General features: G+C 53.9%; 1 protein-coding gene across 4 annotated transcripts; it reads right to left on the bottom strand.

Moving 5' to 3' along the window:
* Positions 1 to 589: 589 nt before the first annotated feature.
* On the bottom strand, positions 590 to 22,411 carry USP5 (ubiquitin specific peptidase 5). Of its 4 annotated transcripts, none has more exons than XM_069754154.1 (20): positions 22,197 to 22,411; positions 18,766 to 18,900; positions 18,064 to 18,130; positions 16,944 to 17,077; positions 16,655 to 16,800; positions 15,759 to 15,943; positions 15,124 to 15,218; positions 14,850 to 15,043; positions 14,474 to 14,545; positions 14,292 to 14,367; positions 13,828 to 13,953; positions 13,598 to 13,751; positions 13,340 to 13,514; positions 12,388 to 12,476; positions 11,113 to 11,304; positions 9,980 to 10,123; positions 8,440 to 8,585; positions 8,129 to 8,285; positions 7,371 to 7,455; positions 590 to 1,069 (listed from the first exon to the last, which is right to left on the bottom strand). In XM_069754154.1, exons 1-20 carry the CDS (start codon positions 22,302 to 22,304, stop codon positions 976 to 978), a joined length of 2,574 nt encoding a protein of 857 aa, XP_069610255.1. In that variant the 5' UTR covers positions 22,305 to 22,411; the 3' UTR covers positions 590 to 975. The 4 variants fall into 4 exon arrangements, with proteins under 4 accessions (XP_069610255.1, XP_069610257.1, XP_069610256.1 ...); XM_069754156.1 differs by having other exon boundaries at positions 11,182 to 11,304; XM_069754155.1 differs by having other exon boundaries at positions 18,775 to 18,900; positions 22,197 to 22,367.
* Between the last annotated feature and the right edge of the window lie 852 nt (positions 22,412 to 23,263).

Below are 23,263 nucleotides of genomic sequence, written 5' to 3'. Positions count from 1 at the left end.
CTGGCTCCATGGAGACACTTGGGGAAGCAAGGCTGTAACCCTCCGGTCACCTTGTCACGTGCCTCAATAGATAGTCCTAAGCTTGTCGTTCCCTCCTCTCTGTAGGTGCCTGCCAAAAGCAGGGTGCCACTGGTGAGGGTAGTCAGCCCTGGAAGCCCCAAAGTCGCGGCTCATCGATTCAGAGGAAGGGAGAGACCCTGTAATTTTGCACCATCTAGGGTAGTTCTATATGTTTTTGTCTGTTGGTGGTTCAATAAAGTATTGCCACGCGATTTTACCCTCACCGAGTGTTGTCTCAGTAGTATTATGTGCATGGGAAAGGAGAGCGGGCGTTCAGTGGGATGAGCCCTGCTCAATTTGGTCTCGGGCCAGCGGACGAGAGCACCCACTGACCCTCGTGTCTCCACAGATATTATCGATGCAAGTCGCCTCCTACTGTGGATGTCATCGCCATCACGTTATCGGTCCTGGACAACCATTTCAGAAACATTCTAGGGTGCAGCGCTTGGTGCTTACGGCGCCTTTCATTGAAGGGTTTGTTCTACATTTTTAGATCCCAGGCAAAACACAAAGACCACAGAAACGGAACTATGGGGAGAAAAAAACCCTTTATTCACACGGTTTTGGGAAACATAAACCAGCCTACTACTGCGAGAGGAACCCCAGTACTCCGAGACAGAGCACACAGGTCCCTGCATCAGATCTCCGCCCCTGCAGCCTTCCCCAGTCCAGTCCCCAGTGCAGAAGCGGACATCGCCCGGCCGTCTCCTGCGCGAGATCCAATCTCTGCTGAACATATTGGGGAAGTGCAGTGATGGAACCGGAGGGTTGGGAGGATCCAAGGACAGGAACGCCTTGTAGCAATAACCCAGGAATAAAGCCGACCCAAAGCCTTGAAGATGTGAACCAAAAAACTCTCTATTTTATAATCCTCACCAAGGAAGGACACAGAACACATACAGAGGAGGGGGAAGATTAGCTCTGCACACGCTGGTAGAAGTAAATATAACCAAGATCTTTTGGAGGCTTCTCAGATGCGCAGACCTTCTGGTCATTGTAGATCACCCACCTGCAGAAGAGAAAAACAAGAACAATAGTCAGAAACAAAAGGGAACAGGAGGGAGGAGGCCAGGACCGAGGCGGGGAGGGAGGCCAGGACCGAGGCGGGGAGGGAGGCCAGGACCGAGGCGGGGAGGGAGGCCAGGACCGAGGCGGGGAGGGAGGCCAGGACCGAGGCGGGGAGGGAGGCCAGGACCGAGGCGGGGAGGGAGGCCAGGACCGAGGCGGGGAGGGAGGCCAGGACCGAGGCGGGGAGGGAGGCCAGGACCGAGGCGGGGAGGGAGGCCAGGACCGAGGCGGGGAGGGAGGCCAGGACCGAGGCGGGGAGGGAGGCCAGGACCGAGGCGGGGAGGGAGGCCAGGACCGAGGAGGGGAGGGAGGCCAGGACCGAGGCGGGGAGGGAGGCCAGGACCGAGGCGGGGAGGGAGGCCAGGACCGAGGCGGGGAGGGAGGTCAGGACCGAAGGGGCCGGCGAATGCAGTTGTTAGCAGCAGAGAGGATGGAGGCAAAAAGTAAGGGCAGTATGCAGGAAAGGAAGCCATCATCATGAAGCAACAGAAAATAGAAGCGTCAGTCAGACGAGGAAGAGGAGAGAGGTTATATGGGTATAGAGATCCCACATGGGCCTTAAGCAATCTCAATCTATAATAACACCCCTCCGGCAATTAAAAAAAAGGATAATAAAGCTGTAAAATGTAGGCCCATGCTTCTGAAGGCGAGCACAACGCACTGGGGACGAAGGCGAGCACAACGCACTGGGGACGAAGGCGAGCACAACGCACCGGGGACGAAGGCGAGCACAACGCACCGGGGACGAAGGCGAGCACAACGCACCGGGGACGAAGGCGAGCACAACGCACCGGGGACGAAGGCGAGCACAACGCACCGGGGACGAAGGCGAGCACAACGCACCGGGGACGAAGGCGAGCACAACGCACCGGGGACGAAGGCGAGCACAACGCACCGGGGACGAAGGCGAGCACAACGCACCGGGGACGAAGGCGAGCACAACGCACCGGGGACGGAGGCGAGCACAACGCACCGGGGACGGAGGCGAGCACAACGCACCGGGGACGGAGGCGAGCACAACGCACCGGGGACGGAGGCGAGCACAACGCACCGGGGACGGAGGCGAGCACAACGCACCGGGGACGGAGGCGAGCACAACGCACCGGGGACGGAGGCGAGCACAACGCACCGGGGACGGAGGCGAGCACAACGCACCGGGGACGAAGGCGAGCACAACGCACCGGGGACGAAGGCGAGCACAACGCACCGGGGACGAAGGCGAGCACAACGCACCGGGGACGAAGGCGAGCACAACGCACCGGGGACGAAGGCGAGCACAACGCACCGGGGACGAAGGCGAGCACAACGCACCGGGGACGAAGGCGAGCACAACGCACCGGGGACGAAGGCGAGCACAACGCACCGGGGACGAAGGCGAGCACAACGCACCGGGGACGAAGGCGAGCACAACGCACCGGGGACGAAGGCGAGCACAACGCACCGGGGACGAAGGCGAGCACAACGCACCGGGGACGAAGGCGAGCACAACGCACCGGGGACGAAGGCGAGCACAACGCACCGGGGACGAAGGCGAGCACAACGCACCGGGGACGAAGGCGAGCACAACGCACCGGGGACGAAGGCGAGCACAACGCACCGGGGACGAAGGCGAGCACAACGCACCGGGGACGAAGGCGAGCACAACGCACCGGGGACGAAGGCGAGCACAACGCACCGGGGACGAAGGCGAGCACAACGCACCGGGGACGAAGGCGAGCACAACGCACCGGGGACGAAGGCGAGCACAACGCACCGGGGACGAAGGCGAGCACAACGCACCGGGGACGAAGGCGAGCACAACGCACCGGGGACGAAGGCGAGCACAACGCACCGGGGACGAAGGCGAGCACAACGCACCGGGGACGAAGGCGAGCACAACGCACCGGGGACGAAGGCGAGCACAACGCACCGGGGACGAAGGCGAGCACAACGCACCGGGGACGAAGGCGAGCACAACGCACCGGGGACGAAGGCGAGCACAACGCACCGGGGACGAAGGCGAGCACAACGCACCGGGGACGAAGGCGAGCACAACGCACCGGGGACGAAGGCGAGCACAACGCACCGGGGACGAAGGCGAGCACAACGCACCGGGGACGAAGGCGAGCACAACGCACCGGGGACGAAGGCGAGCACAACGCACCGGGGACGAAGGCGAGCACAACGCACCGGGGACGAAGGCGAGCACAACGCACCGGGGACGAAGGCGAGCACAACGCACCGGGGACGAAGGCGAGCACAACGCACCGGGGACGAAGGCGAGCACAACGCACCGGGGACGAAGGCGAGCACAACGCACCGGGGACGAAGGCGAGCACAACGCACCGGGGACGAAGGCGAGCACAACGCACCGGGGACGAAGGCGAGCACAACGCACCGGGGACGAAGGCGAGCACAACGCACCGGGGACGAAGGCGAGCACAACGCACCGGGGACGAAGGCGAGCACAACGCACCGGGGACGAAGGCGAGCACAACGCACCGGGGACGAAGGCGAGCACAACGCACCGGGGACGAAGGCGAGCACAACGCACCGGGGACGAAGGCGAGCACAACGCACCGGGGACGAAGGCGAGCACAACGCACCGGGGACGAAGGCGAGCACAACGCACCGGGGACGAAGGCGAGCACAACGCACCGGGGACGAAGGCGAGCACAACGCACCGGGGACGAAGGCGAGCACAACGCACCGGGGACGAAGGCGAGCACAACGCACCGGGGACGAAGGCGAGCACAACGCACCGGGGACGAAGGCGAGCACAACGCACCGGGGACGAAGGCGAGCACAACGCACCGGGGACGAAGGCGAGCACAACGCACCGGGGACGAAGGCGAGCACAACGCACCGGGGACGAAGGCGAGCACAACGCACCGGGGACGAAGGCGAGCACAACGCACCGGGGACGAAGGCGAGCACAACGCACCGGGGACGAAGGCGAGCACAACGCACCGGGGACGAAGGCGAGCACAACGCACCGGGGACGAAGGCGAGCACAACGCACCGGGGACGAAGGCGAGCACAACGCACCGGGGACGAAGGCGAGCACAACGCACCGGGGACGAAGGCGAGCACAACGCACCGGGGACGAAGGCGAGCACAACGCACCGGGGACGAAGGCGAGCACAACGCACCGGGGACGAAGGCGAGCACAACGCACCGGGGACGAAGGCGAGCACAACGCACCGGGGACGAAGGCGAGCACAACGCACCGGGGACGAAGGCGAGCACAACGCACCGGGGACGAAGGCGAGCACAACGCACCGGGGACGAAGGCGAGCACAACGCACCGGGGACGAAGGCGAGCACAACGCACCGGGGACGAAGGCGAGCACAACGCACCGGGGACGAAGGCGAGCACAACGCACCGGGGACGAAGGCGAGCACAACGCACCGGGGACGAAGGCGAGCACAACGCACCGGGGACGAAGGCGAGCACAACGCACCGGGGACGAAGGCGAGCACAACGCACCGGGGACGAAGGCGAGCACAACGCACCGGGGACGAAGGCGAGCACAACGCACCGGGGACGAAGGCGAGCACAACGCACCGGGGACGAAGGCGAGCACAACGCACCGGGGACGAAGGCGAGCACAACGCACCGGGGACGAAGGCGAGCACAACGCACCGGGGACGAAGGCGAGCACAACGCACCGGGGACGAAGGCGAGCACAACGCACCGGGGACGAAGGCGAGCACAACGCACCGGGGACGAAGGCGAGCACAACGCACCGGGGACGAAGGCGAGCACAACGCACCGGGGACGAAGGCGAGCACAACGCACCGGGGACGAAGGCGAGCACAACGCACCGGGGACGAAGGCGAGCACAACGCACCGGGGACGAAGGCGAGCACAACGCACCGGGGACGAAGGCGAGCACAACGCACCGGGGACGAAGGCGAGCACAACGCACCGGGGACGAAGGCGAGCACAACGCACCGGGGACGAAGGCGAGCACAACGCACCGGGGACGAAGGCGAGCACAACGCACCGGGGACGAAGGCGAGCACAACGCACCGGGGACGAAGGCGAGCACAACGCACCGGGGACGAAGGCGAGCACAACGCACCGGGGACGAAGGCGAGCACAACGCACCGGGGACGAAGGCGAGCACAACGCACCGGGGACGAAGGCGAGCACAACGCACCGGGGACGAAGGCGAGCACAACGCACCGGGGACGAAGGCGAGCACAACGCACCGGGGACGAAGGCGAGCACAACGCACCGGGGACGAAGGCGAGCACAACGCACCGGGGACGAAGGCGAGCACAACGCACCGGGGACGAAGGCGAGCACAACGCACCGGGGACGAAGGCGAGCACAACGCACCGGGGACGAAGGCGAGCACAACGCACCGGGGACGAAGGCGAGCACAACGCACCGGGGACGAAGGCGAGCACAACGCACCGGGGACGAAGGCGAGCACAACGCACCGGGGACGAAGGCGAGCACAACGCACCGGGGACGAAGGCGAGCACAACGCACCGGGGACGAAGGCGAGCACAACGCACCGGGGACGAAGGCGAGCACAACGCACCGGGGACGAAGGCGAGCACAACGCACCGGGGACGAAGGCGAGCACAACGCACCGGGGACGAAGGCGAGCACAACGCACCGGGGACGAAGGCGAGCACAACGCACCGGGGACGAAGGCGAGCACAACGCACCGGGGACGAAGGCGAGCACAACGCACCGGGGACGAAGGCGAGCACAACGCACCGGGGACGAAGGCGAGCACAACGCACCGGGGACGAAGGCGAGCACAACGCACCGGGGACGAAGGCGAGCACAACGCACCGGGGACGAAGGCGAGCACAACGCACCGGGGACGAAGGCGAGCACAACGCACCGGGGACGAAGGCGAGCACAACGCACCGGGGACGAAGGCGAGCACAACGCACCGGGGACGAAGGCGAGCACAACGCACCGGGGACGAAGGCGAGCACAACGCACCGGGGACGAAGGCGAGCACAACGCACCGGGGACGAAGGCGAGCACAACGCACCGGGGACGAAGGCGAGCACAACGCACCGGGGACGAAGGCGAGCACAACGCACCGGGGACGAAGGCGAGCACAACGCACCGGGGACGAAGGCGAGCACAACGCACCGGGGACGAAGGCGAGCACAACGCACCGGGGACGAAGGCGAGCACAACGCACCGGGGACGAAGGCGAGCACAACGCACCGGGGACGAAGGCGAGCACAACGCACCGGGGACGAAGGCGAGCACAACGCACCGGGGACGAAGGCGAGCACAACGCACCGGGGACGAAGGCGAGCACAACGCACCGGGGACGAAGGCGAGCACAACGCACCGGGGACGAAGGCGAGCACAACGCACCGGGGACGAAGGCGAGCACAACGCACCGGGGACGAAGGCGAGCACAACGCACCGGGGACGAAGGCGAGCACAACGCACCGGGGACGAAGGCGAGCACAACGCACCGGGGACGAAGGCGAGCACAACGCACCGGGGACGAAGGCGAGCACAACGCACCGGGGACGAAGGCGAGCACAACGCACCGGGGACGAAGGCGAGCACAACGCACCGGGGACGAAGGCGAGCACAACGCACCGGGGACGAAGGCGAGCACAACGCACCGGGGACGAAGGCGAGCACAACGCACCGGGGACGAAGGCGAGCACAACGCACCGGGGACGAAGGCGAGCACAACGCACCGGGGACGAAGGCGAGCACAACGCACCGGGGACGAAGGCGAGCACAACGCACCGGGGACGAAGGCGAGCACAACGCACCGGGGACGAAGGCGAGCACAACGCACCGGGGACGAAGGCGAGCACAACGCACCGGGGACGAAGGCGAGCACAACGCACCGGGGACGAAGGCGAGCACAACGCACCGGGGACGAAGGCGAGCACAACGCACCGGGGACGAAGGCGAGCACAACGCACCGGGGACGAAGGCGAGCACAACGCACCGGGGACGAAGGCGAGCACAACGCACCGGGGACGATGGCGAGCACAACGCACTGGGGACGAAGGCGAGCACAACGCACTGGGGACGAAGGCGAGCACAACGCACTGGGGACGAAGGCGAGCACAATGCATGAGGCTATCTGCTTATGGCATGCAGGGGTTACACCCCTGAACAGATAACGTTCATTCTGGATAGTAAAGTATAGAAAGAAGATTGGGCTCTAGATACAAAGACAAGGATGAGGTGACAACGAGGATGAGGTGACGTCAGTCGCATCTAAGTGACGAGCACACGAAGATCTCACCGTCCATCTTTCTTTATATGACATACGTAGTGACCGCACATGGTGGACGTTCCCATGTGACTGACGAATGCGAACAGCTCGTATCCTGCGAGTAAAAAAAAAAAAAAAAAGATACAGAACATACAATCAGAACCCCGATGTGTGAATATGTGCCGCCAACACCGAGATCGGCAGAGGAAGCCTGAGCATAGGAAATTAGATCAGAGATTCAGCGACTAAGGCCGGCTCTACACATCAGACGGCCATTCCTCCTGGCTCCTCACACACATGCATGCGTACTCAATGGGAATAAATGGGATCTTCCCCGAGACCTGCCTTCTGTGGAGAGTCGGTGGGCAATCCTGCTGATCTCTGGGCGGGTCTCTGAAATGGCACAGCTCCATTCATTGACCATGGGACTGCAGCGCTGCTATCTCCAGCAGTCCCATGCACAGTGAATGTATCATTGGAAAAATCATTGGAGAAATGTAAACTTTTCATTATACAATGTAGAATTTATTGGCTGAGCCTGAACTAACACCAAGTACGATTATCTACCAATATAATATGTCCAGTTTGGAAAGTCATCATTGAGGGGTACGTGCCATCAGGTCGGACCCTCCATTCAGTAGGAGCAGCTATGACTGAATGGCACTATGTGACCGTACCCGAGCATGTGATCTCGCTCTTTGAAGAAGGATGGGTGGTTTCCTGTACGGGGGGCTCTCACCCCTAATTCTGGTTTTCCACCCTACCCTCTCTCTGTATTTAGCACTTACGGCCATTCCCATCTTTGACACGAGGTCCGGCAGCGGGGAGGCTCTCAGACACGGACTCTGCAGCCGAACGTCCTTCTGACAGGTCCATGGCCGCCTCGGCGTCCAGGTCATCGATGTGCGAGAAGATCCAGTCCACAGCTCGCTCCAGACTGTTGTTCTATAGGGGTTGGAAATCAGCAAGTTATCGGGGTCCAGCCCCTACATGATGCGATACCACCCCATCATCCTGTAGGAATCTTGGCCATATGTAAGGGGCACAGACAGGGGTCCGGTGTCTTAGGACAGAGACTGAGCGCCGGCGGAGCACTTACTGTAGAGCGGAGCGCCCGAACTGCTTGCTCCTGGGAGAAGCCCATGGATATAATGGTGGCTATGTGCTCCTCGGACGGGGGGTCTCCTCCTGTGGGGACTGAAGGTGGAGCGCTGACCCCGGATAACACTAAAGGATGAGCAAAGTCTGCGGAGAGAAGGGACATGGTCAGGTTATTACAAGCGTTAACCTCTTTTTTCCTGGTAATGGTACCAAACCCTCAGCTCTGAAAAGTAAGGCAACAATTATCAATCATTGACAGCAAGCAGAGATCTTGATAATGGTGAGTAGATGAAAAGCAAAGTATAATAGAACCTGCAGGACTTTTCATCGTGCAGTTATGTTGTTATTTATAAGACCCCCGTGCCCGTTAGTAGGATACTCCTGTAAATGTCAGCCCGTGGCCAGAGTTCATAGGAGATCGGGATTTTTGCTGTACATAGTGCTGGAGCGCTGTTACATGTCGCACAGGCGTTTGGATGATCGCAGCTTATAGTCCCCTAAGGACACTATTAAATCTAGTAAAAATATGAAAAAATAAAACCACAAAAATTTCAAATCACCCCCTTTTCCATTAAAAAAAAAAAAAATTTACAAAATTCCCTGATCCATCAAAATATAAATGTAAATTAATCCAATTGGTAAACGGCGTAACAAGAAAAAAAAAATATTAAAAAACGCTAAAATTACGGGGTTTTTTGCCACAGCAACATTGCAATAAAAGGCGATAAAAAAAAAATTCTATCTACCCCAAAATAGTATCAGTAAAAATGTCACCTCAGGGCGCAAAAAATAAGCCCTCACCCAGCCCCAGATCCAGGGAATAGAAAGAATTACGGGTCTCGGAAAATGGTGACAAAAGCAAAATTTTTATTATTTTTATTTTCACAAATTAATTAAAAAAAAATCACTACTTAAATAAATTTAAAAAAAACTATGCATATTTGGCATCTGTGTACTCATGCTGACCTGGGGAATTATATTGCCAGGTCAGCTTTACCATATAATGAACACGGTAAATAATAAACTCAAAAAACAATTGTGGAATTGCACTTTTTTTTGCAATTTCAATTTTTTTTCCAGCACTCTACGTGTATAATGAATGGTGTCAATCAAAGGTACAACTCATCCCGCTATAAACGAGCCCCCGTATGTCTATGTGGACACAAAAACATAAAACGTTATGGCTCTTGGAAGAAGGGGAGGAAGAAACAAAGACACAGAAATTCGCCGTGTCATGAAGGGGTTAAAGGGTTATTACATCTAATGTGACGGGATATCGCTAGGATAAGCCTTCACTATGGGGGCGATCATCAATAGTTAATGGGGGTCACCGCACTTATTGTGCAGGACGCCCTGTGTCTCCCGCTTTGCAGGAGTTCGGGGGGCTCCGTGCGGGGACCACATCGATTAATCAGCAGTGAGCCCCAGTTATTCTCAGGATTAGTGGGGGGCTCAGAGGTTTTACTCCCACCGATATCCTAGCAATATGTCCTTATTCTATGAGATCGGAATATCCCTTTAAGCCAACTTAATATTACCAGGGTCGTCCATGTGTGACATCACCCACGTCATGGCGGCTTCTGCGCCGCTGTTGCCGGTGTAGTAGACGGCTTTGCGACACGCTTCAGTCGGGAATCCCATCTCCACCAGCTGCGTGACCACCGAGTCATCCAGCATGGGCGCTGTGCGGACAGGGGGAGGTAGGGAAGTGAATAGAGAAAAGCCGGGATGTGGCGGCCTACAATTAATGGGGTTCAGTGATCGCCCCAAATGGGAGAGCAGGGACACAGAGACAGAAATCCCAGGAGCAGGGAGCCCAGAGGCCGACCCTCCTCCCCCGACACAGTCACTCATGTCATGCACGGCCGTCATGCGGTACAATACTGCCCCCCATAGGACGACAGTGGAGAAGACATCCGCAGCAGGCAACGCTGCCGCTGACCTCCTTCTCCGAGATAAGAGCATGTTCTCTTGCACAAGTTTGGTGTCTGGCATGGAGTAAATGGAGCAAAGCTGCAGTACCGCTCACAAACAGGGATGACGCTCTTTGTATAAGAAAAATTTTTTTTTTTTTTTTTTTTTTTTTTTTAAATCCTGGTCAACCCTTTTAATACAAGCCAAGCCACAAACACAGTTGCTCCTTTGTGCCTGCAGCTCCGGTACAATGTGTTTGGCTCTTACAGAAGGAATGTGACTTTTAGAGGGATTTCTTTTTTAACTAAAGCGCTTTACAACAGACCCCAGAGCTCTTGGGGTCCACTAATCTCTTGTGGAGCCCGGCAGGACCACTGACTACATAGCAGTAGGGTCCCACCGCTCTCTAAGTAGGAGCAGATGGCCGCCAGATAAAGAGACAGGTGCACGATACCTCCCACCATCGCTCGCAGCCCGGAAGGTATCCGCGGACATGATGTTACCATCCTGACTCAAGTGTTAGGAGCCAGAATTCCCCTTTAAGCCCAATGTTTTCTGATTCCGTGACATCCCTTTAAATTTTAGTTACGTGAGATCTGGCAGAATTATCTGGAAATCGGCTTTATATATTAGGGACGCTGCTCGGTGAAGAACGTTATGGATTATAGGGGTGGGTGGGGAAATAATGGGGGCGCCCCGACGTCACACATCCGCTCACCCGACATTCACATGGCCCCCAAGAGACAGAAACACTAACATGTCGGAGAGGAGAAGTGAGGGGAGCAGTACGAGTCGTCATCGTCGTTGCCATAGAAACCAAGGCTACCTTTGGGCTCATCTGGGGTCACCAACGGGGGAGCAACATCCGGAAGTTCTTCTTCATCCCCTTGCAGACCCCCGCCCCGAAAATGAGACAGGTCCAGCTCCTCCGGGACATCGATGGAGACGTCTGCGGATAAACCAGATGGAGAGAGGTCAGGGAGCGAGACAGAGGAAATACAACCAGGACTGAAAAGGTTAAAGGGCTTTTTTTTAACCCATTCTAATAAGCTAATTTTAATATTTGCGCTTCCATTTTTTTTTTTTTTTTTCTGTAAAAGCCATGACTTTTTTATTTTCCCCTCCCTATCGCCGTACGGGGACTTATTGCGGGATGAGTCGTAGCAATGGCGCCGCTCAATTTACCGTATGATGCACTGAAAAAATGGGAAAAAAATGGAGTGAAATGGTAAAATAAAAACTGTGATCCCACCATCGTTCATGGTGATTCTCCAGGTCAGTGCGATTACGGCGACACCAAACTTTTAGGATTTAGAGGTAAAAAATAAAATAAAAACGATTTTGTGTTGCCATTTTCCGAGACCCATATATATATATTTTTTTTTTTTGCATAGAGGCTGCGTGGGGAATGTTTTTTTTTTTTTTGCTTGATGAGCTCCACTTCTAATGGTTACCACTTTGGGGTCCGCAGGACTTCCGATCACTCTTTTACTGCATTTTTAGAGGGGACGTATGGCAATAAAACACCATTTTTTCTCTTTACGCAGTTTACCGTTTGTATTTTCCTGCATCGGATTATTACAGCTTATTTTTTATTTCTTTAAAAAATAATTGTTATTTTATATAAAAACAAAAACAAACTATGTTTACATTTTTTTTTATCCCCTTCGTCTAGAGGACCTGACCTCGCTATCATATTAGTCTTGCAGTATACTGTGAAATTAACACCCTGCTATGAAGCCCAGCCATAAGGCAGTATAAAGATGGCAGGGGCTTTTAGTAGGACCCCTGGATGCCATGGCAGCCCATCGGCAATCAGCGGCACACAGGCCTAATGCAACCCTATAAACGCTGCTGTGATTGACAGCGACATCTACATGGTTAAACTGCAGGAACCAGCGGCAGCTCCGGTCTTCATTATTAGAGACAAGTGTCGGCAGTGTAACACAGCCGGCATCCACTGGAGGAATTGGACGTGGCCTTATGTATCTGCCCTGCTATCAACCACAATGGTGAAATCTTGAGTCCTTACCTAATTTCTTTGGAACCCAGTCCAGACCGAAGGTGAATTTCTTAATTTGGATGACCAAGTAGTCAGGGAATGAGGCAAAGCGGGATGTCCTAGGACAAGGAAACAATGGCACGGGTTTACATATATTTAGAGGGATCTCAGACTTACAGTGAATGTACAGAATGTGCCGAATAAGATAACAATTCAGGAAAAAGATTTATAGGACCCTGGTGCAGTCTGTGACCAACGAGACCAGAACTATGTGAAGCGTTTAATACCTGCGGCATCACCGGAGCCTCCTGATTAGTAGGCGCTGTGTGAGTGCCGCAATGTAATGACATGTTGGGACCTGCTAATCATGGGCGGCATCAGGGATGTCAGCAGCTAGGAGCAGGGTAGCAGCTCTGGTAAATGACAGATTAAAATGTACAAGGCTCTGGGGAATATTTTTCGCTCAGCTCCATATATGATAGATGCGAATAAAACTGCATTGCAAGCTGATGCTGGTGGAGAGATGGCCGCCCACCCATAGGCGTCCTAGAAATTACCGCACAGGTCTGCATTGAGATTTTCTAAACCCACAATCCAAATAAATGGAGAGAGCTGTGCTTGTGCGGAAACCGCGCGGCACCAGTGTGGGGAAACAGCGCCCCACCAGTGCGGGGAAACAGCGCCCCACCAGTGCGGGGAAACAGCGCCCCACCAGTGCGGGGAAACAGCGCCCCACCAGTGCGGGGAAACAGCGCCCCACCAGTGCTTGGAGTCATTGAGTGTGAACTTTCATAGTCAGATAACTGTCCTGAGCAAGTCCTTGTTTATGCATCAGTGAGGGTAGGAGGAGGACACTTGATATATTTGCCCTCAGCTAAGTTACTAGAGCAGAAAGTTAAGAGAAAAATGCTTTCATTCACAGACTGCAAGCAGAGAACTGGAACAAGTATGAGTATTGTGAGACAAACCCTTCCTTCCTTACTTAAGTGCAGTGGATTTGGCCTGCAGAGCGGCGCTCCAGAATTCGTCCAGTTGCTCAGGAGCAGCAAAAGCTTCTAGACAAGATGTGAATGGAATTCGTGCCCGGACGAGTTCGGGAGGGGGCCGGTGGTCCTGCTCTGCTTGCTGTCGGGCCTGTTCATAGGCAGTGAGCTCCTCTGCACGACATACAAAGCACAGGTGAGCTGAGCAGACGACCAGTCCCCGTATGACCCCACGTAGGACTGGCTCTTTTCCCGACCTTTATTTAATGCGGCCTCCATGGGGACAGGCAGCTGCAGGATGTACTCCACCCTCTGCGTGTACTTCACTTTCTGGGACACCAGACATTTAATCTTCTCCTCCACCAAAAACCGGAAAACTTCATTGGGATTAGAAGAGCTGCGGCAATTTCTCTGTGGAGGCGTAAAGAGGGTCGTTACCTCCGAAAATGAACAGAGCTGCACACAGATGTATACCACCGCCACTCACCTCCACCATGTTTATGAAGTGAAGGAAGAACTCCTGGGCGTCCTGCTGCCTGTTGGTGGAAAACTCCGGGTGTCCCTTCCCTATAAGTGCTTTAAACATACGTGGTGCGATGCCGTCCTGCAAACCCTGCAAAAAACACAAAGGGTAGAGGGGAATTCAAATAAAAATTGTCGGGGGTCCCAGGAAACCAATATGCAATGGACAAATTCTGCAACTTTCTAATATACTTTGTGCTTCAATTCATCACGTTCCCTATACATCTGCTTGCTCTTCGGACCCATCTCTGTTCACAGTCCGAAGCTGAAAACCTGTCCTCACATCTGCGGGGTTTGTTACAATGTGTCACCTCCTCATAAATCAGGAGGTCTGACTCCAGCACACCCCTCATCAAGACCAGTATGAACAATGCTGGTCTTGATGAATCGGACCCCAGGTATTTATTTCTTTGCAATCTGAAGTCTCACCTTCTGCTCCTCGCCTTCTTTCTCAGTCGCCGGCTTGGAGTATTCACCAGATGACAGGCCATTGCCCAGTTTCGCTCTGTGGAAACATCACCAAGAATATTCACTTGATACCTTCCAACACATAGACTCATGGCGCCCCCTCCCTCCCTCTAGTCCAGCCATTTTCTCGCCACACTGCTTACACTTGGGTGTTGAAATCCTGCGTGGGATCAGCTGGCGACTTATGAAATATTTGCTCCATTCGTTCCACATATCTGTAAGCCATCAATGCTGAGAGTTATGTTCCACTTTAACCCTTGTGATGAGCTCATACATTTGCGTATATAGTGTGTAACATGTCAAATGACCGCCATGCTGGGGAGCAGAATAGGGAAAGACGTTGCCACCGCTCCTTTTCACTACGGGCACTAACAGAGTGCAATAAGGACTTCAAAGGAGATGTGGGATATAGTCGGTCATCCTCCCAGGGAGGATTGCAGCTGATCTGCTCCTGATTGCAGGGCTTTACATGCTGCACGTTCACAATGGTGGTGAGGACCATGTGTAGCAGACACTTACTTGCGCTGGAAGGCAGGAATACTGAACACGACCTGCATGGTGGAGTTGAGATAGCAGCTGTTGCCCAGATTGCGGATCCCCGTGTACCCGGGTCCATACAGGGGCTGCAGCTGTACCCCCGATTCCTGGATCAGCTCCCATTCTCCGATCCTCTGGTTCATATCAATTTCCAGCTCAGTCATCGTCTTGTCCGTCTAGGAACGGGAAGAGATGTTATGTGTGTACGGAAGGGACCACAGGTCAATGGGGATTATCTTAGTACGGCCGCGCTCACCTTCTGCATTTTCATCATGTCGATACCAAAGTGCGATAAATGTTCGGCCAGGTTGGGGTCCAGGACCATGTCATCTTCATCGTAGGAGTAGACATCTGATTGGGGAACAGGGGACAATGAGGAGCAAAAGTGTCAATTCTACAGCATTTGAGGGTATAAAAGCTTTCAATATATATTTTCTTTTCTTTTATTTGCTCCAATATATAGGAAAGGGAAAAAAATGAAGCAAATTTGCAAATAGTCAGCATTAAATATCACAGCATTTTGGCCGGAGTCAGAATTGTATTTTGTGCGGGTTTAGCCTGACCTGATTATAAGATGGTGGAATCCATATCAATGAAGAAACTTTGCACGTAGGCTACAGATAATATCTTCTACCGTTTTGTGTACACAGGTTCAATGCAGCTCAATGTATCAGACAGTGAAGATAGATGTACAGTAGCCGAGTAGCGATACATGACTACAGGATGGGACCAGTGGCAAGCAAGTCTTCATAAGCGCTGCATACACAAAACGGGAGAAGATATGTAGTGAAGCCTACGCTAAGCCTACGGTTGTTCAGGTCTTAATATTCTGAGCCCGGCCTAACTTCTGCAAAGTGATTGATTGAGCTTGTGCAAAAAGTACCAACTCACCTCCTCCATCTGGAGTGATCGTGCCAAGTTTGACAGCCAGCGGATACCCGGTCTCTCTGTAATGCTGCACCGCGTGGTTATTCCCTCCGCTGCCGTCAAAGTATCGTCTGCCGCAGAGGATCGCTCCGTCTGTCATATTGAGCCACAGGTTCTCCCGCAGATCGCACACGCTGCACTTCCAACCACTGGTGGAAACAGTCAACAGGCAGGAAAGGGAATGAAAGCAAATCTTAAATATCAGGATTCAAAAGGTTTTGTAAGAGAAGGGCCGAAAAATGATCTCTGATGTCATCCTGATATGTTATAGTTCCCGTTCAGAGCTGCTGCTCCCGGACGTCCTGAGACCACCAACAATTTAACATTCAGCATATTAACGAGTAGTGTGCAGACTCAATAGAAAGTCTGTGGTTGTGCACTCACGATCAATAATCTGAGCACTTCTGCCCCTTGATTTGAGCAATAGGTGGGGGTCTTAGGACGCAGATGATCACAGATGAACCTAGTACCTATCCAGTGCAGAGGAGGCAGATATTTCTGGATGAAAAGCCCCTTTAATTCCCTCCCCAATGGGCTCCTCTATGTTTTGTGACATACATCACTGCCACGGGATACAATATCAATAAATGTGAGATGTCTGCAACGTCCATATGCCACATGGTCAAGTAAACATATCCCCTGCAGGAAAAGGTGGAAGCTGATGAGACCCCCAGCAAGGGGATAAAAGAAGGGGCAAGTTTTAAGGGCACAACCTGCATTAAGGGTAGTATTAGACAGTAACTTTTTAATAAACAGGGCGCCTGGATTCAGACCCTCGGCTGCAAAGTTTGCAGTGGAACAGATGCAAGATGGCAAATTCTGGACGACTTGTCAGTCTTCCTAGGAGAAAAATCACTTACCAAGGAGGGATACGGGGGACCCCCTCAAGCTGCTGGAGACTGAACGCGTGTTTAGAGACCTGTCTGACCTCCCCGTCCCACGCCTGAATCTCCTGCTTCCGGGACGCAGAGTCAGCAGCTAAGATGGCATCGATGGCAGAAGACACCTGAGAGATGGAGTAAGATGGAGTGAGGTGAACAAGAAGACGATGACGATGGGCAGCAGGAAAGGTGCAACACAACAAAAACCATCCCAAAAGTTCACAGATCTGTCCCCCCACCCCACACACACACACCTCAGATTACCCACCCGGTCCCTGACCATCTCTGGGAGACCCAACAGTCCGTCCCGCTGAATCTCCAGGAACTCGGGCAGAATGACCAACTTCACCTCTTCTTCATACTCACACTGCTCGTCACACATGTCAAATCCGCCCTCCATCCCTAAAAAAAGAGGAGAGACACAGAGGATAGGAAAATGGTGGAGGTTATCAAGATACAGAGTCGTCTGGCTCCACTTGTTTCCCTGACACCTTCACTGAGGGGAATTTTCCGACACACGGCAGATGTTTGCAGCTCCTGTTACAGCCGGATGGACAAAATGGAACAGCTCAGCGCCGAAGACTGTGTAGTGGCCGTTCTTGGGTACTGCAACTCAGCTCCCATTGAAGTGAATGTGTCTGAGCTGCAGTACCCAATACGGCCACTACGTGGTGCACAGAGCTGAGATGTTCTAAGTCTCAGTGGGATATCTGCATAGATCATTAAATATATATGTCTTTAAAAGGGAATTTTCCAGTTTGGGAAAAATCCTGTCCCTGGGCTGAAAAAAAAAAAAGTGTTTTACTCACTCTCCCCCAGGTCCTGCACTGAGTCTATGCCACTGCTCCCAGTATCTTTGATTTGTTGACACCACTGTAGGCAATCATCTCAGCTGAACTCACTGATTGGCTGCAGCGATGTCCAAGTGAATAAACACCGGGAGCAGCAACAAAGACTCAGCACCACGGATTTTTTCTTTCTTGATAACCTGCAGCCAGAAGACAGTAGAAGTCCGAGACCGGAAAACCCTCTTTAATGTTTTTAGCAAAATATAAAAAAATCTCAACACAGCGTCTTGGTGTATTTAGTGGTTTATTTTAGGGTCAGTGATGCTTTTTTTTTTTCCAATCCAGCACGCTCTGGTTATGAGGTTTTCCATTGCCTTTTCCATAGGACTGTGCAAAACACTACAATACATAAGCTACCAAAAAGAATTTTAGCGAAAAAAAAAAAAAAACATTAACAAAATGAAAAAAATCCATGAAGTTTTACTTTGTTTAAAACCAACAAAATATGTAAAAGCTATCAAAGTATGAGGTGCAGATCCGGAGCAGCCCTTATGGTGGAATCATTACTTACAGGCAGGTGAATGAATTAGAGGATCATACCTATGGCGAGACGGGTGGGCTTCTTACGAGGGGGGTCTCCTGTATTGGAACTGGAGTCTTCGGATTTCTGTGTAAAAAAAACAAAAAAACAACAAGATTCACAGTCAGGGGATGATCATGTAATTCAGCTCTGGTCCCTGCCCAAATCCACTGGGTTAGTATAAAGGGAGTACATCAGTGCACAATGACAATCCAAACCAAGCACAGGAGCCCAAAGCACCCATGACGTGACCAATCAGTGCAGAGCACTTTCCTCCAAGTTGTTTTCCCCTCTATCGGATCTTCTGACTCCACAGCTGTCAATCAAGGAAGACTGAGACAGATGGGAAATATGTAGGTGGCACGGTGCATCGAGCGCCTTGGCAAGGTGCGGGCGGTCACTCTGGGCAAGGTGCGAGCGGTCACTCTGGGCAAGGTGCGAGCGGTCACTCTGGGCAAGGTGCGAGCGGTCACTCTGGGCAAGGTGCGAGCGGTCACTCTGGGCAAGGTGCGAGCGGTCACTCTGGGCAAGGTGCGAGCGGTCACTCTGGGCAAGGTGCGAGCGGTCACTCTGGGCAAGGTGCGAGCGGTCACTCTGGGCAAGGTGCGAGAAGTCATTTTGGGCATGGTGTGAACAGTCATTCTGTGCTGACATACTCCCTTTAATGCATCACACAGATGGCCTAATGTACAGAAATTTCCCCTTTAAACAGAAGCACGCACTTCCATTACCGGTTTGGGGGTCCTCTTCAGGTGCAGGAATGCTCTCTGGCCAGTCTTCTCAAAGTGTTTTTCTACGTACGGTCTGCCAAACCCCAGGAAGGTATACATGCAGATATATAATCCGCCATCAGTCTCCTGCAACACAAGATGTCATCATTATGGGGAGGATTACATTTACTAGGGGGTTTCCTGTGTCGTTACATACACCAAATCTCTTGAGCGCCTATTACAAGATAGAAAGACCGGAAGGAAGCTATAACATGTAGATTAGAAAAAAATTTAAGTTTCTTCATGCCCAGATCTATTTGCTGGAAGTCACGGGCCCCACAGAGAGATTCTGATGACTTCTGATGTCAGGGCCGTCATGAAGATCCAAACTACCATCCACATCAACGTCCACACATAGCAGCCAATAATAAGCCTGGGGACATGAGGGGCGCACGCCTGCACATACAGTCTATTGTACTCTTATGTCATCGCTTAATAGTTCTTCATTTTTTATAACAAGCCAATAATGGGCGCGTCATGTTATCGTGTCACAGACCCTAAGGCTCGTGTATAATAATGTTTATTACTCTTAGGAGAGTTCGCATTACCTGGATTGGGAATGGAAAACACAATAAATCTGCAACAATTTGGGCAGATAATTTTGCAAGTTTCCCTGCAGAGAAAAACAACCTACTAAAAAAACTAACCTACTAAAAAAAAAAAAAGTTTCAGAAAACACCATATTCACCTCCCCGTGCCCCTTTTATCTAGTTTTCTGACATCCCATCACACGACTGTTGTATTCTCAGCAATCATGGTGCTGGTGTGTGGACAATACCTGTTTCTAGAAAGGTGCACTCAGACATACAGAGGGGTCCGGATTGTGAATGGAGCGGGCGTGCTGCACATGTGCGACCATTGCTCTTACAGACCCATATGGGACTTTCGGACCCCGGTGATCACATGGACGGAGGGGTCCGGATTGTGAATGGAGCGGGCGTGCTGCACATGTGCGACCACTGCGCTTATAGACCCATATGGGACTTTCGGACCCCCGTGATCACATGGACAGAGGGGTCCGGATTGTGAATGGAATGATTGTGCTGCGCACACGCGACCATTGCTCTTACAGACCCATATGGGACTTTCGGACCCCCGTGATCACATGGACAGGGGGGCCCAGATTGTGAATGGAGCGGGCGTGCTGCACATGTGCGACCATTGCTCTTACAGACCCATACGGGACTTTCGGACCCCCGTGATCACATGGACAGGGGGGCCTGGATTGTGAATGGAGCGGGTGTGCTGCACATGTGCGACCACTGCGCTTATAGACCCATATGGGACTTTCGGACCCCCGTGATCACATGGACAGAGGGGTCCGGATTGTGAATGGAATGATTGTGCTGCGCACACGCGACCATTGCTCTTACAGACCCATATGGGACTTTCGGACCCCCGTGATCACATGGACAGGGGGGCCCAGATTGTGAATGGAGCGGGCGTGCTGCACATGTGCGACCATTGCTCTTACAGACCCATACGGGACTTTCGGACCCCCGTGATCACATGGACAGGGGGGCCCAGATTGTGAATGGAGCGGGCGTGCTGCACATGTGCGACCATTGCTCTTACAGACCCATACGGGACTTTCGGACCCCCGTGATCACATGGACAGGGGGGCCTGGATTGTGAATGGAGCGGGCGTGCTGCACATGTGCGACCATTGCTCTTACAGACCCATACGGGACTTTCGGACCCCCGTGATCACATGGACAGGGGGGCCCAGATTGTGAATGGAGCGGGCGTGCTGCACATGTGCGACCATTGCTCTTACAGACCCATACGGGACTTTCGGACCCCCGTGATCACATGGACAGGGGGGCCCAGATTGTGAATGGAGCGGGCGTGCTGAGCATGTGCGACCATTGCTCTTACAGACCCATATGGGACTTTCGGACCCCGGTGATCACATGGACAGGGGGGTCTGGATTGTGAATGGAGCGGGCGTGCTGCACATGTGCAACCATTGCTCTTACAGACCCATACGGGACTTTCGGACCCCCGTGATCACATGGACAGAGGGGTCCGGATTGTGAATGGAATGATTGTGCTGCGCACACGCGACCATTGCTCTTACAGACCCATATGGGACTTTCGGACCCCCGTGATCACATGGACAGGGGGGCCCAGATTGTGAATGGAGCGGGCGTGCTGCACATGTGCGACCATTGCTCTTACAGACCCATACGGGACTTTCGGACCCCCGTGATCACATGGACAGGGGGGCCCAGATTGTGAATGGAGCGGGCGTGCTGCACATGTGCGACCATTGCTCTTACAGACCCATACGGGACTTTCGGACCCCCGTGATCACATGGACAGGGGGGACCGGATTGTGAATGGAGCGGGCGTGCTGCGCATGTGCGGCCATTGCTCTTACAGACCCATACGGGACTTTCGGACCCCCGTGATCACATGGACAGGGGGGCCCGGATTGTGAATGGAGCGGGCGTGCTGCGCATGTGCGGCCATTGCTCTTACAGACCCATACGGGACTTTCGGGCCCCGGTGATCACATGGACAGGGGGGTCCGGATTGTGAATGGAGCGGGCGTGCTGCACATGTGCGACCATTGCTCTTACAGACCCATATGGGACTTTCGGACCCCCGTGATCACATGGACAGGGGGGCCCGGATTGTGAATGGAGCGGGCGTGCTGCACATGTGCGACCATTGCTCTTACAGACCCATATGGGACTTTCGGACCCCGGTGATCACATGGACAGGGGGGTCCGGATTGTGAATGGAGCAGGTGTGCTGCACATGTGCGACCATTGCTCTTACAGACCCATACGGGACTTTCGGACCCCCGTGATCACATGGACAGGGGGGCCCAGATTGTGAATGGAGCGGGCGTGCTGCACATGTGCGACCATTGCTCTTACAGACCCATATGGGACTTTCGGACCCCGGTGATCACATGGACAGGGGGTCCGGATTGTGAATGGAGCAGGTGTGCTGCACATGTGTGACCATTGCTCTTACAGACCCATACGGGACTTTCGGACCCCCGTGATCACATGGACAGGGGGTCCGGATTGTGAATGGAGCGGGCGTGCTGAGCATGAGCGGCCATTGCTCTTACAGACCCATATGGGACTTTCGGACCCCCGTGATCACATGGACAGGGGGTCCGGATTCTTGCATGGTGGTCCCAGTGGTCGGACCCCCAAGGACTTTACATGTCACATGTCCTGAGCCTCACCAACCAATAAAAGAAGGCGATGAAGCTCCATCACACAGGGCAGCGGACATGATGGGTTACACGGCCCCCACAGGGTTGAGCGACCCCAGAACCCCCCATATTCATACAGGGGGGGGGGGACACAACCAACGATGGTGACAAAGCACAGGCACAAAGGAGGGAGGACCACATATACCGGTGTGTGGAAGGAGAAGGCACACTCATCCTTGTGTACTCGGTCCCCGGCCCTGGGCAACCGGATAGTCGGCAGGATAGACAGCAGCGTATCTTTCACATCCACCATGACTCCGGTTCCTGGAGGAGGACAGTGACAAGGCTCCGTTTCCGCTTCCGGCGACGATCTGTCCTCTAGCCTCACAGTCTCACTGGTGAACGGGGCGCGAGAGAACGGAAGGCGCATGCGCAAGAAACAATGACAGCGCAAAGCCTTCGAATGGGCTAGTGCGCAGGCGCCATCCTGCGGCAGACGGACAGTCACCTGTCGGCCATGATTGATTAGGGCAAAAAAAGTGTTTCACCTCCTAAAAATTTGTCAAATCTAAAATAACTATTGCTAGAGATAAGAGTTTATGTGAGATAGCAGAACTGAAAGCCTCATCTATCAAATCTAAAAGAAATTAAAACATGTTGCCGATAGCAACCAATGGCGTACTATTAAGCCTGTTACAGGAAAGAAATATATCTTGGTACCGTGTTAGCCAGTAGATATAAAAATATTTAGAATCGAGAGTCCTCATTGGTTGATACCTTTTAATGGCTAACTGAAAAGATGGTAACAAATTGCAAGCTATCGAGACTACATTGAGGACTCTCAATTCTAAATATTTTTCTATTAAGCCTGTTAAAAGAATAGTAGGAAATGAAAGACGAGTTGTGATTGGTTGCTATGAGTTGGTTTTTTTTTTACAGCTATATGAATCATCCAAATTTATGCGGGTGCAGTAATAACAAAAAAGTAAATGTATCAGGATTGTCGCATGAAACTCCCATCATCAATAAAAGGTGCGTTAAAGTCGGATATAATCAAATGTATTTAGTTTATATGGCGCATATTAGGGGCGCTCACGTGCCACAGAAACAGATGCACGCCAGCTTTAATGTGGAGATTCACACCATAGTTTCGATAATTACTGGAGTAAATGATGGCGGATCAGTCAGGATGAGGCCTACTACGCCCAGAAGACAAAATAGGCAATGATAAATCCCCTCCATCATCGTCTGAGGAGTTTCATGGAGCCGGAC

The sequence above is a fragment of the Ranitomeya imitator genome, chromosome 2 (genome assembly GCF_032444005.1).
Source record: "Ranitomeya imitator isolate aRanImi1 chromosome 2, aRanImi1.pri, whole genome shotgun sequence".
In the NCBI taxonomy this organism is placed as follows: domain Eukaryota; kingdom Metazoa; phylum Chordata; class Amphibia; order Anura; family Dendrobatidae; genus Ranitomeya; species Ranitomeya imitator.
Note: the sequence above shows the minus strand (reverse complement) of the source record. Positions and strands in the feature narration are given on the sequence as shown.